The sequence below is a fragment of the Phaenicophaeus curvirostris genome, unplaced genomic scaffold, assembly GCF_032191515.1.
Source record: "Phaenicophaeus curvirostris isolate KB17595 unplaced genomic scaffold, BPBGC_Pcur_1.0 scaffold_59, whole genome shotgun sequence".
In the NCBI taxonomy this organism is placed as follows: domain Eukaryota; kingdom Metazoa; phylum Chordata; class Aves; order Cuculiformes; family Cuculidae; genus Phaenicophaeus; species Phaenicophaeus curvirostris.
This window is the reverse complement of record NW_027206681.1, coordinates 395,129-409,686: the sequence shown is the minus strand read 5'-3', so window position 1 is coordinate 409,686 and position 14,558 is coordinate 395,129. Positions and strand designations below refer to the sequence as shown.

The 14,558-nt window shown below is 59.4% G+C and overlaps 1 protein-coding gene across 1 annotated transcript; it reads left to right on the top strand.

Moving 5' to 3' along the window:
• Window positions 1–578: 578 nt before the first annotated feature.
• Window positions 579–4,354, top strand: ART1 (ADP-ribosyltransferase 1). The gene is made up of 5 exons (XM_069881713.1): window positions 579–767; window positions 1,054–1,955; window positions 3,321–3,359; window positions 3,439–3,547; window positions 3,665–4,354. Exons 2-4 carry the CDS (start codon window positions 1,172–1,174, stop codon window positions 3,519–3,521), a joined length of 906 nt encoding a protein of 301 aa, XP_069737814.1. The 5' UTR covers window positions 579–767; window positions 1,054–1,171; the 3' UTR covers window positions 3,522–3,547; window positions 3,665–4,354.
• The last annotated feature ends 10,204 nt before the right edge of the window (window positions 4,355–14,558 follow it).

Below are 14,558 nucleotides of genomic sequence, written 5' to 3'. Positions count from 1 at the left end.
CAAGATGCCCTTGGCCTCCTTGGCCCCCTGGGCCCCTGCTGGCTCCTGTTCAACCAACACCCCCAGGTCCTTCTCCTCCAGCCAGACTTCTCCTTGTCTGGAGCTGCTCAGGGTTGTTGTGCCCCAAGTTCCTGGTCAAACCTCATCCCGTTGGTCTCAGCCCACGGATCCAGCCTGTTCAGATCCCTCTGGAGAACCTCAAACCCTCCAGCAGATCCACCCAGCTCAGTGTCATCCCCAAACTTGCTCAGGGCGCCCTCGATGCCTTCACCCGGGTCATTGATGAAGACGTTGAATGGGGCTGGAGCCACCACGGAGCCCTGGGGACACCCCTTGTCACTGACCTCCAGCTGGAGTTACCTCCATCTCCCACCGCTCTCTGGGCCTCCATCCAACCACTTTTCCACCCGGGAGCTCGTTCTCCTCTCCAGGCCTGAGGCTGAGAGTTTCCGAAGCTGGACACTGCGAGAAACCATGTTGAAGGCTTCGTTGAAATCCAGGAACTTTATCTCAAGGGGAATTCCTTGGAAGGGCAAGTGCTATCCCGGGGACGGAGGTGGGACCTGGCTCCACGCCGGTGGGGCCTGGCTCCTCGCCGACCTCCAGCCCTGAGCTAAAAAAAGAACCAGTTGTCCCCTTCTCGCCTGTCCTGGGCGCCGGGCGGCAGCGTCCAGACCCCGTGTCCACCTCGTAGGAGCAGGTGACGCTCCCAGACACGAATTCCAGGAGGTTTGATCCAGATTGAGGACCTGCTGGAAGGTTTCTAGGTGAGGAACGGGGCTGGGAGGTGGTGGTGGTGGGATTGGGGGCTGAGGGGGGGTAGATCCAGGGGGAAGGGGTGGAACCAGAGGGAAGGGATGGAGCCTGAGGGAAGGGATGGAGCCTGAGGGAAGGGATGGACACAGGGGGACCTGGACAGGCTGGAGAGGTGGGACCACGCGGATCTCGTGGAGTTCAACACAACCCCGTGCAACGTCCACGATTCCATGATCTTCGAGGTCCCTTCCAACCCAACGCATTCCATGATTCCATCATTCTCTCCCCCCCACTCAGTTCCCACCACCCTCCCCTCACCAACCTTACTCCTGGTCCTCCACCTCCCCAACTCCTCGTGGAGGATCCTGCTCCTTCGGGAACGCCGAGGGCCCTCCCTGCGGTGTCTCTGCCCTCCATGGAGCGTCTTCTTCTGCCGGTGGGTTTGGTGCTGCTGGCTGGGACCCTTCCCATCTCCGGAGGACCCACGGACGTCGGCTCCATCGCTGATGTCCCGTTGGACTTTGCTCCCAACTCCTTCGACGACCGCTACGAGGGCTGCGGCCGCGCCATGAGGGACGAGCTGGAGAGCCTCAACCTCAGCGAGTTCACCTCCAACGACGTCTACGCCAAAGCCTGGGTCCTCGCCGCCGCCGAGTGGCACAACCGGCGCGGCCGCCTCCCCCCGGGGCTGCGTCCCGAGCAGGTGGTGGCTCTCCTGGCCTACACCCAACACGGGCCCCTCTTCCAAGCCTTCAACGCCGCCGCGCGCGAGGCCGGCCGCTCCCGCCGCCACTACCTGGAGAACTTCCACTTCAAGACGCTCCATTTCCTCCTGAGCGAAGCTCTGCGGCTCCTCCGGGACGCCGAGTCCTCCCCTCGCTGCTACCGCGTCTACCGGGGCGTGCGGGGCGTCCGCTTCGCCGCTCGGCGTCACCGGCACGTCCGCTTCGGCCAGTTCACCTCCACGTCCCTGCGGGAAGATTCCACCTCGCCCTTCGGCCGCGACACCTTCTTCACGGTGGAGACGTGCTACGGGGTCCCCATCAGGGAATTCTCCTTCTTCCCGGGGGAGGACGAGGTCCTCATCCCGCCCTTCGAGGTCTTCAAGGTGGTTGACGTCAACTACCGCGAGGACGGAGCCGACATCGAGCTCCGATCCTGGGGCGCCAACAGCACCTACAACTGCGAGTGGCTGAAAGGTGACGTGGAAGGGGATGGAGAGGAGGGTGGTGGCTCCGTCCCACCAGGTCGGGGTGGGGAGTGGGGCGGGAGGAGCTTGGGGTTGGGTGCGTGGCCTCGCGTGAGTCTGAGCCGCTCTCCAGGGGCTTGGGGAAGGTGGCTCGTGGCTGCAAAGCATGGGTTGGGACGTCATGGAATGGCTTGGAAGAGCTTGGAATGTCATGGCATGGCTTGGAAAAGCACGGAATCCCATAGAATCATAGAATCACAGAATCACCAGGTTGGGAAAGACCCACCTCCTCTTGTTCTCCAGCCCCTTCCCCAGCTCCGTTCCCTTCTCCAGACGTTCTCCAGCCCCTCAAGGTCTTTCTTGGAGTGAAGGACCCAGCACTGACCCCAGGATTTGAGGTTGGGTCTCCCCAGAGGGAGAAGAACCTCCCTGGCCCTGCTGGCCACGCCGGGGCTGCTCCAAGCCAAGATGCCCTTGGCCTCCTTAGCCCCCTGGGCCCCTGCTGGCTCCTGTTCAACCAACACCCCCAGGTCCCTCTCCTCCAGGCAGTTTCCAGCCAGACTTCTCCTCGTCTGGAGCTGCTCAGGGTTGTTGTGCCCCAAGGGCAGGACCCGGCGTTTGGCCTCGTTAACCCTCATCCCGTTGGTCTCAGCCCATGGATCCAGCCTGTTCAGATCCCTCTGGAGACCCTCAAACCCTCCAGCAGATCCACCCAGCTCAGTGTCATCTCCAAACTTGCTCAGGGCGCCCTCGGTGCCTTCACCCAGGTCATTGATGAAGACGTTGAATGGGGCTGGAGCCACCACGGAGCCCTGGGGACACCCCTTGTCACTGGCCTCCAGCTGGAGTTAACTCCATCTCCCACGTAGAACATCATGGGATGGCTTGGGAGGGACTGGGATCCCAAAGTCTGGCGTGGAATGACCTGGTATGGAACAACAGGAGGTTCCACCAGGCCAAGCGCCGGGTCCTGCACCAACCCCGAGCAGCTCCAGCCTTGGGGAAGAGCAGCTGGAAAGGAGAAGGACCTGGGGGTGTTGGTTGACCAGGAGCCAGCAGGGGCCCAGGGGGCCAAGGAGGCCAAGGGCATCTTGGCTTGGAGCAGCCCCGGCGTGGCCAGCAGGGCCAGGGAGGTTCTTCTCCCTCTGGGGAGACCAAACCTCGAATCCTGGGGTCAGTGCTGGGTCCTCCCCACAAGAAGGATGTTGAGGGGCTGGAGCGAGTCTGGAGAAGGGAACGGAGCTGGGGAAGGGGATGGAGAGGATTGTGGGAGCAGCTGAGGGCCCTGGGGTTGACATCATGGCCTGGGACGTCATGGAAGGTCCCACCTCGTGGCCTCGTGGCTGCCGTCCCAACCCCGCTGGTTTCTCCTCAGAGAGAAGATGCCGTGGCCACCCGTGTGACTTCAGTGCCGGTGAGTCCCGCGCCGCAGTGAGAAGACCCTGTCCTCCTTCCCACCCCCCCCTTGACCCCTTTTCTCTCTGCACCCCCAGGCTGGAGCTTCCACGGGGACCCCTCGCTCCTCTGGGGGCTCCTGGTGGCCACCACAACCCTGGTAGCCACCAAGGGACCCTGAGGAGCCACCACAGCGAGGAGATGGAGGTGGGTATGGGAGCCACCAGCATCACCGAGGTGATGGGGTGGGGCTGGGGGCACGGGGACAACCCCAGGACGGGGTCCTGCATGGAATCCAGCTCCATCCCTCCGTGATGCCACCAGCCGTGGGATGACGGGACATCCAGCAGCTCCAGGACTCCAGAAGAAGCAGGATGACGACTTCATGAAGCTGCAGAGAGGGATTTGGGATGCGGCTGAAGATGACGTCTACGAGGAGCTGCTCCAGGGATGGGACCTGGTGCTACTGGAGATCAGCAGCATCCATGGAATCATGGAATGGTTGGTCTGGAAGGGTCCTCAAAGCCCTTCCAGTTCCAACCTCTTGACGTGGGCTTGGGATCATGGACGGGTTGGAGTTGGAAGGGTCCTCAAAGCCCTTCCAGCTCCAACCTCTTTCCATGGATCAGCCCTTGGAATCATGGACTTGTTGGAGTTGGAAAGGTCCTCAAAGCCCTTCCAGTTCCAGCTCCCACTCGATCCAGATGCTTGGAGAAGTCCTAGATGTCCCATCCCTGGAGGTGTTGAAGGCCACGTTGGACGAGGCTTGGAGCAACTGGATCCAGTGGGAGGTGTGGGAATGGGATGGACTTGGAGGTCCCTTCCAACCCAACCCATTCCACGGTTCCATGAATAAAGAGCTTCTGTGGGATCGAGGTGGCCCTGGGGGTTTTCTTGGGGCTCCTCAGAGGGGTCTCCTCCAGCTCCAGCACAGGGAGGACATGGAGCTGCTGGAGCGAGGCCAGAGGAGGACACGGAGAAGACCTGAGGGCTGGAGAACCTCATGGAGGCCAGGCTGGAGAGTTGGGGTTGTTCATCCTGGAGAAGAGAAGGCTCCATGGAGACCTCAGAGCAGCTTCCAGCAGGGAAAGGGGCTCCAGGGAAGCTCCCACTGGATCTGGTTGCCTGGAGAAGTCACTGCCCCATCCCTGGAGATGCTCCAGGCCAGGTTAGGTGGGACCTTTGATCCTGTGGAAGACGTTCCTGCCCTTGGTTCCATAAATTCATCAATGGGTTTGGTCACCACGATCTTCGCTCTGTCCCAGTTTGGAATCCACCTCGCAGCCAGGAACTCAAGTGGAGGAGGAGGAGAAGATCCCGTCTCCAACACCAGGAGGTCCCTTCCCAACATCCAGGGCTGAGCAAAGACCAGGAGCTCCACTTTCAACCCGATTCCAAGGGGGCTGGAAACACTGAGAATCACTGGAGGACGTTGGGGAGGGAGGAAGGTGCTGAACTGGGATGTGGTGGAACCAACTGGTGACACTGGACCTCTGGAGCTCCTTTCCAGGGACGCTGAGTGATTCCAGGGCTCTGGATACTCTAGGAGTCACCAGAGGGGTTGGAGAAGGAGGAAGGTGCCGGCTTGGAGCTGAACTGGGACGTGGTGGAGCTCAACTGGGATGCGGTGGAGCTCAACTGGGATGCGGTGGAGCCAACTGGTGGCCCTGGACCTCTGGAGCTCCTTTCCAGGGACACTGAGCGATTCCAGGGCTCTGGAAGCTCTAGGAGACACCAGAGGGGTTGGAGAAGGAGGAAGGGGCTGAACTGGGGTGTGGTGGAGCCAACTGGTGGCCCTGGGCCGTTGAAGCTGAGGTTGCTCATCCTGGAGAAGAGAAGGCTCCATGGGGACCTTAGAGCAGCTTCCAGTATGGAAAAGGGGCTCCAGGGAAGCTCCCACTGGATCTGGTTGCTCAGAGAAGTCCATGTCCCATCCCTGGAGGTGCTGGAGGCCACGTTGGATGGAGCTCGGAGCTCCTGATCCAGTGGGAGGTGTCCCTGGATGGAACTGGGTGGGCTTTGAGGTCTCCCAGCATCATTTAGAAGCTGGAAAGGTTGGACTCGATGATCCAAGGTCTTTCCCAGCCTGGTGGCTCCCTGATCACCAGGAGGTGGCACCAAAAGCATGTGAGAAGTCGTTGAGGAGCAGCAGAGCTCGAGATGGTTTGGAACCCAGAGCGATAGGAACCTCCTGGTTTAATTTTCTGTGCAGATGGATCCTCATCTCGCTCTAAGGTCTCCCCAGAGCCTTGTCTTCTCCAGGCTGGACCATCCCAGCTCCCTCAGCCTGGCCTTGGAGCCATGGAATGGGTTGAGATGGAAGGTTCCTCCAAGCCCATCCAGATCCGACCCCCCTGGGACATGGATCAGACCTTGGAACCATGGAATGGGTTGAGATGGAAGGTTCCTCAAGCCCATCCAGATCCAACCCTATGGGCAGGGACACCTCCCACGGGATCAGGTTGCTCCAAGCCCCATCCCACCTGGTCTTGGAGGTTTCCAGGGATGGAGCAACCACCACAGCTCTGGGCAACCTGTCCCAGGGCCTCCAAACCCTCTCAGGAGAACATTTCTCCCCAAGATCTCATCTCAACCTCCCCTCTTCCAGCTTAGGGGCTCCAGAGGTGATGGACCTGGAGATGCTCACAGTCTGGAGCATCTCTCTCCATCCGAGGCATCGAGGACCTCGCAACCATTCTCTGCCCCTCTCCATCCCCAGCCCTCGGGGAAATAAGGAGAGGACCATCTAGGAGAGATCAACGCAGGGTTAACGGCAGCCGGAGGCTCTAAATTGGCTTTTAGATGATCTAAGAAACACACCCAAGGGTCCCCCAGGACCTTCTCCAGCAGGAACGTCGGTCAGGAGGCTTTTGGCGTCACTGAGAGCTCAGATCCTGCCAAGGGGAATCTCTGAGGTGGAGACGAACGAGGGATGCGTGTGCGAGGAACCTTGGAGACCGATAGACGAGAAGATCCGGAACGCGGCGTTTCCCCTGGAGAGCTGATAATTAAGAATGAATAATAATTAAGAGTTGGATTAAGAGCTGGGAGCAGCCCCCAGGAAGGATTTGGGGTGTTGGGTGGATGAGAATCATGGAGTTGTGGGATCACAGAGTGGTTTGGGTTGGAAGGGACCTCAAAGCTCATCCATTCCCACCACCCTCCACGGGCGGGGAGACCTTCCAGTGGATCAGGGGCTCCAAGTCCCATCCAACCTGCCCTTGAGAAGATCACCATGAGCTGGCAACGTGAGCTCCCAGCCCAGAAAAACCAACAAGAACCTGAGCTGCATCCAAAGCCGTGGGAGAAGAGGATGAGGGAGGAGATTCTGTCCCTCTGCTCCACTTGGTGGGACCAAACCTGGACCCTGTGTCCAGCTCTGGAGTCCTCGGCACAGGGAGGACGTGGAGCTGCTGGAGCGAGGCCAGAGGAGGCCACGGAGATGATGTGAGGGCTGGAGAACCTCCTGGAGGACAGGCTGGAGAGCTGGGGTTGTCCATCCTGGAGAAGAGAAGGCTCCGTGGAGACCTCAGAGCAGCTTCCAGGAGGGAAAGGGGCTCCAGGGAAGCTTCTGCTGGATTAGGAGAGCAGGGATGGGACAAGGAGAAAGGTTTGGAGCTTCAAGAGGGGAGATTGAGATGGGATCTTGGGGAGAAACATTCTCCTGAGACGGTGGGGAGGCCCTGGCCCAGGTTGCCCAGAGCCGTGGTGGCTGCCCCATCCCTGGAGGGGTTGAAGACCAGGTTGGATGGGGCTTGGAGCCCCTGAACCAGCAGGAGGTGTCCCTGCCTGTGGGGTTGGAACCGGATGGGCTTTGAGGTCCCTTCCAACTCAACCCCTTCCATGATTCCAAGGGCTGGGTCACCAACCAGGGAGGTGGGATCTGGATGGGCTTTGAGATCCCTTCCAACCCAACCCATTCCGTGATTCCAAGGGCCGCCAACACCCCCGTCCAGACTTCGAAAAGAAAAACAAACATCAAAAAAAGAGGAAAAGCTGAAAAGCCAGTAGGACTTGCTGGAACAGGAACATTAAAAAAAGGCTTTTTGAGGAGAATTGCTTGAAATTGGCTATTTATCGGCCCAGCATCCCGCCGGGGAGGTTGCCATGGCGACCGGCCCTGTCCCCGCGGTGCCACCGGTGCCACCGCTTCACGCCGCGGGGGCTCCGCCAAGTCCATCGCCCTCAGGTCCCGTGGGGGAGGATGATGATGGGGATGGTTGGAGCCCAAGATCTGGTACCCACCAAATCTTGATGCTGCCGGGCACCCCCCAGGCGGCACCGCGGGACGGAGGGTCCTCCAGAGCCCCCCAGGGTCTTCTGCAGGGGGGTCCATGTCGTAGAATCGTGGAATCATAGACTCATGGAATCAGAGAATCGTAGAATCACCAGGTTGGAAATGACTCATGGAGTCCAACCATCCCCATCAATCACTAACCCGTGTCCCTCAGCACCTCGTCCACCCGGCCCTCAAACCCCTCCAGGGAAGGGGACTCAACCCCGTCCCTGTTCCAGTGTCCGATGACCCTTTCCGTGAAAAAGTCTTTCCTAATGTCCAGCCTGACCCTCCCCTGGTGGAGCTTGAGGCCATTTCCCAACCTGAAGGACAAATTTCCCAACCTGGAGGATCAGGTTGCTCCAAGCCCCATCCAACCTGGTCTTCAACACCTCCAGGGATGGAGCAGCCACCACTTCTCCAGGTAACCAGATCGAGTGGGAGCTTCCCTGGAGCCCCTTTCCCTACTGGAAGCTGCTCTGAGGTCTCCCCAATCTTCTCTTCTCCAGGATGAACAACCCCAACTCTCCTAGGTGTCCTTGGAATCATGGAATGGTTTGATTTGGAAGGCTCCTCAAAGCCCATCCAGGTCCAACCCCACAGGCAGGGACACCTCCCACTGGATCAGGGGCTCCAAGCCCCATCCAACCTGGCTTGAACCCCTCCAGGGATGGAGCAGCCACCACTGCTCTGGGAAACCTGTTCCAGGACGTCCCCACCCTCACAGAAGAACATTTCTCCCCAAGATCTCACCTCCATCTCCCCTCTTCCAGCTCAAAACTGTTCCTTTCATCCCATCCCTGCCCTCCTTGATCCCCTCTCCAGCTTCCCTGGAGCCCCTTTCCCTCCTGGAAGCTGCTCTGAGGTCTCCATGGAGCCTTCTCTTCTCCAGGCTGGACAACCCCAACTCTCCAGCCTGGCCTCCAGGAGGTTCTCTCTTCCATGGTCCCTGAGGACCATTCCAAAGGCAGGTCCTGCCCCTTGGAATCCCACGGCCAGGACTCGGTGTCCCCACAGGGCCACCCTCTGGGGTGAGGGACCTCAGGTAAATCCACATCCAAGCATGTGAGGGCCACCAATCCAGCCATCTCCAAGGGCTTGTTCAACACCGAGTTGATTATTGGCCTGGATCCATGGGACGTGAGGCCTTAATCGTCACCAAAGACCCATGGGTGGAGGGCAGGGAGGGTCTGCAGAGGGACCTGGAGAACCTGGATCCATGGATAGAGGGCTGGGATGATCTAGAGAGGGATCTGGATCCATGGCTGGAGGGCAGGAGGAGCCAGAGAGGGATCTGGATCCATGGCTGGAGGGCAGGAGGATCTAGAGAGGGATCGGGATCCATGGCTGGAGGGCAGGAGGAGCCAGAGAGGGATCTGGATCCATGGCTGGAGGGCAGGAGGATCTAGAGAGGGATCTGGATCCATGGCTGGAGGGCAGGAGGAGCTAGAGAGGGAGCTGGATCCATGGCTGGAGGGCAGGAGGAGCTAGAGAGGGATCTGGATCCATGTCTGGAGGGCAGGAGGAGTTAGAGAGGGATCTGGATCCATGGCTGGAGGGCAGGAGGATCTAGAGAGGGACCTGGATCCATGGCTGGAGGGCAGGGAGGAGTTAGAGAAGGATCTGGACAACCTGGATCGAGGGGTGGATCTTCTGATCTGCAGCATCCTCTACTGCTGGCCACTCCACTGCTCCTAAGAGCACCGTGGGAGACCCATCTCCACCCCAAAACACCTGGGACCAAGAATCGTGGGGTGCTGCACCCCAAAACTCTCAAACCAATCTCCAAAGAGATCCCTAGGAGCCCCATTTCCACCTGAAACCCAGGTGGGACCAGGATTCATGGGATGCTGCACCCCAAAACATCCAACCAACCTCCAAAGAGATCCCTAGGAGCCCCATCTCCACCCCAAACCCCCTGGAATCAGGATTCACGGGATGCTGCACCCCAAACTCCCCAAACCAACCTCCACGCAGCTCCCTGGGAGCCCCATCTCCACCTTGAAAACACCTTGGGCCGTGAATCATGGGGTGCTGCACCCCGAAACCCCCAACCCTCCTCCGAACACCCCCTCAGCCCCCGCCGCCGTGGAGCTGTTGGACCTGCAGACGCAGGAAACAATTTTCCTGATCATTGAGGGTTTCTTTCCCTTTTTTTTTGTTTCCCCAAGAACAAGTTGTTCCGACCTTGCGATAAAAGCTCCGCTCGGGCTCCTCTGGGGGCTGGTTTTTTTTCTGTTCTTTTTCTGTTCTCAGGATAAATGTCAGTGACAATGGAAAAGCTTTTTCCCCGCTTCGACGTCTTCTCCCCTCCCTGAGAGCCTCCTCGGGTCCTCAAGCAGCCCCCGCGGAGAAATCAGAGACGGGGAAATGAACCTGATTTGATGAATCTGAGTTTTCTCGCAGACAAAATGAGGGGATCGAGGGCTCCCTGAGTGGGTTGGGAGGTGACATCGAGTTGGGTCCATGGGTGGAGGGCAGGAGGAGCTAGAGAGGGATCTGGATCCATGGCTGGAGGGCAGGAGGATCTAGAGAGGGGTCTGGATCCATGGCTGGAGGGCAGGAGGAGCTAGAGAGGGATCTGGATCCATGGCTGGAGGGCAGGAGGAGCCAGAGAGGGATCTGGATCCATGGATGGAGGGCAGGAGGATCTAGAGAGGGGTCTGGATCCATGGCTGGAGGGCAGGAGGATCTAGAGAGGGGTCTGGATCCATGGCTGGAGGGCAGGAGGAGCTAGAGAGGGATCTGGATCCATGGCTGGAGGGCAGGAGGATCTGCAGAGGGGTCTGGATCCATGGCTGGAGGGCAGGAGGAGCTAGAGAGGGATCTGGATCCATGGCTGGAGGGCAGGAGGATCTAGAGAGGGATCTGGATCCATGGCTGGAGGGCAGGAGGATCTAGAGAGGGATCTGGATCCATGGCTGGAGGGCAGGAGGAGCTAGAGAGGGATCTGGATCCATGGCTGGAGGGCAGGAGGATCTGCAGAGGGATCTGGATCCATGGATGGAGGGCAGGAGGAGCTAGAGAGGGATCTGGATCCATGGCTGGAGGGCAGGAGGATCTGCAGAGGGATCTGGATCCATGGCTGGAGGGCAGGAGGAGCTAGAGAGGGATCTGGATCCATGGATGGAGGGCAGGAGGAGCCAGAGAGGGATCTGGATCCATGGATGGAGGGCAGGAGGAGCTAGAGAGGGATCTGGATCCATGGCTGGAGGGCAGGAGGATCTGCAGAGGGATCTGGATCCATGGCTGGAGGGCAGGAGGAGCTAGAGAGGGATCTGGATCCATGGATGGAGGGCAGGAGGAGCCAGAGAGGGATCTGGATCCATGGCTGGAGGGCAGGAGGAGCTAGAGAGGGATCTGGATCCATGGCTGGAGGGCAGGAGGAGCTAGAGAGGGAGCTGGATCCATGGCTGGAGGGCAGGAGGAGCCAGAGAGGGATCTGGATCCATGGCTGGAGGGCAGGAGGAGCTAGAGAGGGATCTGGATCCATGGATGGAGGGCAGGAGGAGCTAGAGAGGGATCTGGATCCATGGCTGGAGGGCAGGAGGAGCTAGAGAGGGATCTGGATCCATGGCTGGGGGGCAGGAGGAGCTAGAGAGGGATCTGGATCCATGGCTGGAGGGCAGGAGGAGCTAGAGAGGGGTCTGGATCCATGGCTGGAGGGCAGGAGGAGCTAGAGAGGGATCTGGATCCATGGCTGGAGGGCAGGAGGAGCTAGAGAGGGATCTGGATCCATGGCTGGAGGGCAGGAGGAGCCAGAGAGGGATCTGGATCCATGGCTGGAGGGCAGGAGGAGCTAGAGAGGGATCTGGATCCATGGCTGGAGGGCAGGAGGATCTAAGGAGGGATCTAGATCCATCCCATCACTCCAGGCCCTTGGAGAAAGTCCCTCCCCAGCTTCCCTGGAGCCCCTTTCCATTCCAGAAGCTGCTCTGAGGTCTCCGTGGAGCCTTCTCTGGGCAGAACAACCCCAACTCTCTCAGCTATTCCTCAGAGCGGAGGTTCTCCAGCCCTTGGATCATCTCCGTGGCCTCCTCCAACCGCCCCATCTCCTTGGGCATCCCAGAACTGGGCACGGGACTCCAGATTTGGTCTCGTGAGAGGAGAGCAAAGAGGGAGAAGCCCCGGAGCGCGAGGGAGTGGAGACGATGAACCTTTTTGTGGAGAACGTATCCTCCGAGCAAATTGCTCCATATCGGCGAGCGCATCTCCATTAGCTCTGGAAATTGGTACCCGGCGCGATGGGCGCGCGAGGACAATGAGAGGCTATTCAGCGCTCGAGAAATTCAATCTTGTAGCTCCGGTGGCTCCGAGGAGGCTGAAAAGCGAGACTCGTTTCATGTTCGCACCACAAATGTTGGGCACGAAGCTGGAACGGCGCCTTTGAAGAGCCGGAGGTGCTTTGTCTTCCTGACAGGAGATAAAGACATAAACCCGTGTCGGCGCCGCTGAGGAGCTCCAGCTCCAGCTGCTGCAGCAACGCACGGAGGAACGGGAGGGATTCAGAGAATCACAGAATCACCAGGTTGGAAGAGACCCACCGGATCATGGAGTCCAACCATCCCCATCAATCACTAACCCATGTCCCTCAGCACCTCGTCCACCCGTCCCTTAAACCCCTCCAGGGAAGGGGACTCAACCCCCTCCCTGGGCAGCCTCGGACAGGGACCAATCACCCTTTCCGTGAAATATTATTTTCTGGTGTCTAGTTTGAGCTCAAGTGGAGCTTGAGGCCGTTCCCTGTCGTCCTGTCCCCTGGCCCTTGGGAGAAGAGCCCAGCTCCCTCCTCTCCACAACCTCCTCTCCATCAACAGGATGAGGTTTAATGAAGCCAAATGCCGGGTCCTGCCCTTGGGGCACAACGACCCTGAGCAGCTCCAGCCTAGGAGAAGTCTGGCTGGAAGGTCCCTGGAGGAGAAGGACCTGGGGGTGTTGGTTGAACAGGAGCCAGCAGGGGCCCAGGGGGCCAAGGAGGCCAAGGGCATCTTGGCTTGGAGCAGCCCCGGCGTGGCCAGCAGGGCCAGGGAGGTTCTTCTCCCTCTGGGGAGACCCAACCTCGAATCCTGGGGTCAGTGCTGGGTCCTTCACTCCAAGAAAGACCTTGAGGGGCTGGAGCGAGTCTGGAGAAGGGAACGGAGCTGGGGAAGGGGCTGGAGAACAAGCCTGAGGGCCCTGGGGGTGTTTATCCTGGAGAAGAGGAGGCTGAGGGGAGACCTCGTTGCTCTCTGCAACTCCCTGAGAGGAGGTTGTGGAGAGGAGGGAGCTGGGCTCTTCTCCCAAGGGCCAGGGGACAGGACGAGAGGGAACGGCCTCAAGCTCCACCAGGGCAGGGTCAGGATGGAAATTCTTCATGGAAAGGGTCACTGGGAGCTGGTGGAATCTGCGCAGGGAGGGGGTCGAGTCCCCTTCCCTGGAGGGTTTAAGGGACGGGTGGACGAGGTGCTGAGGGACATGGGTTAGTGATTGATGGGAAGGGTTGGACTCCATGATCCAGTGGGTCTTTTCCAACCCGGTGATTCTGTGATTCCAGGATTCCTCTCAGGGAGTTGGAGAGAGCAATGAGGTCTCCCCTCAGCCTCCTCTTCTCCAGGATAAACACCCCCAGGTCCCTCAGGCTTGTTCTCCAGCCCCTTCCCCAGCTTCGTTGCTCTTCTATGAGGGAGAGCAGGAGAAGGACTTGGGGTGCTAGGGGATAAGAAGCTCAACGAGAGCGGTCACAGCCCAGAAAACCAAACCATCTCCTGGGCTGCATCCAAAATCACGGGACCAGAGTGTGAGGGAGGGGATTCTGCCCCTCTGCTCCTCTGTGGTGAGACCCCATCTGGAGGACTGTGTCCAGTTCTGGAATCCCCAACAGAAGAAGGAGATGGAACCGTTGGGATGGGTCCAGAGGAGGCCACGGGGATGATGTGAGAGCTGGAGAACCTCCTGTAGGACAGGCTGGAGAGCTGGGGTTGTTCATCCTGGAGATGGGAAGGCTCCATGGAGACCTCAGAGCAGCTTCCAGGAGGGAAAGGGGCTCCAGGGAGGCTGCAGAGAGGCTTCTTCCAAGGGTCTGGAGTGACAGGACGAGGGAGAACCGCTTTAAATTGGAACTGGAGGTCCCTTCCAACCCACCCCAATCCATGATTCCATGATATTCCAGGAGCCGTGGATGCTTTCCATCAGGCCATATAAATATCTCAGCGTCTGAGAAGCTGCAGAAAGGAGGATCCGCGTCTCCTGGGGAGAGAGCCCGAGCGCTGCCGTTTCCAGAAGGGCTCTCAGAAGCTGCTTGGATACGGGGCTGGGTTTTCTCTTGAGGAGAAAATAGTCCAGAGCTCCACGGAGCCGAGGAAACCACGTGTTCCGAGTACCAGGAGCCACGTTTGGATGGAGGAGGGGAGCGCCAGACATCAAACCGGCCCCGCGGGAGGGATTCGCGGGGGGCTGAGAGCAGGTTGAGATGCTGGGGATGTGCAGATGTGGTGGCCCCTGCTCCACATCTGGGGAGGGATGGATCCTCCTGGTGGGGCTGAGAGCAGGTTGGGGCCGAGCATCCGCCTGGGGACGGTTGCCAGATGGAAAAAACTCCTGGGAATAGGAGAGTCTCGGATAAACAAGTGCGGGAAGCAGCTTTTCCAGGAAGGAGGGGACTCCCCGAAGATGCCTTCGTGCCAAGATGATGTGGAAAGGCAGCTCCGTCACGTGGGAACAGCAGCGTCCGAGGGTGTTTCGTGGCCTTGCAGCCACCACCACGGCTACGGGGACCAGTTGAGCCCCACAGCGTCCGTGCGGGTCTCCCGACACGTCCCCTGCCTCGTGGAGGGGGGAGCAGCCTGAGGTCTTGGGCCAGAGAAGGTCTGCGAGAAATCACAGAATCACCAGGTTGGAAAAGACCCATCGGATCATGGAGTCCAACCGTTCCCATCCATCCCTAACCCATGTCCCTCAGCGCCT

Bases quoted from the DNA above. Each gene is read 5' to 3' on its own strand.
- ART1 (XM_069881713.1), top strand. From the start codon at position 1,172: ATGGAGCGTCTTCTTCTGCCGGTGGGTTTGGTGCTGCTGGCTGGGACC. The intron at 1,956-3,320 runs GTGACGTGGAAG...GTTTCTCCTCAG, and splicing joins CAACTGCGAGTGGCTGAAAG to AGAGAAGATGCCGTGGCCAC. The intron at 3,360-3,438 runs GTGAGTCCCGCG...CTGCACCCCCAG, and splicing joins CCCGTGTGACTTCAGTGCCG to GCTGGAGCTTCCACGGGGAC.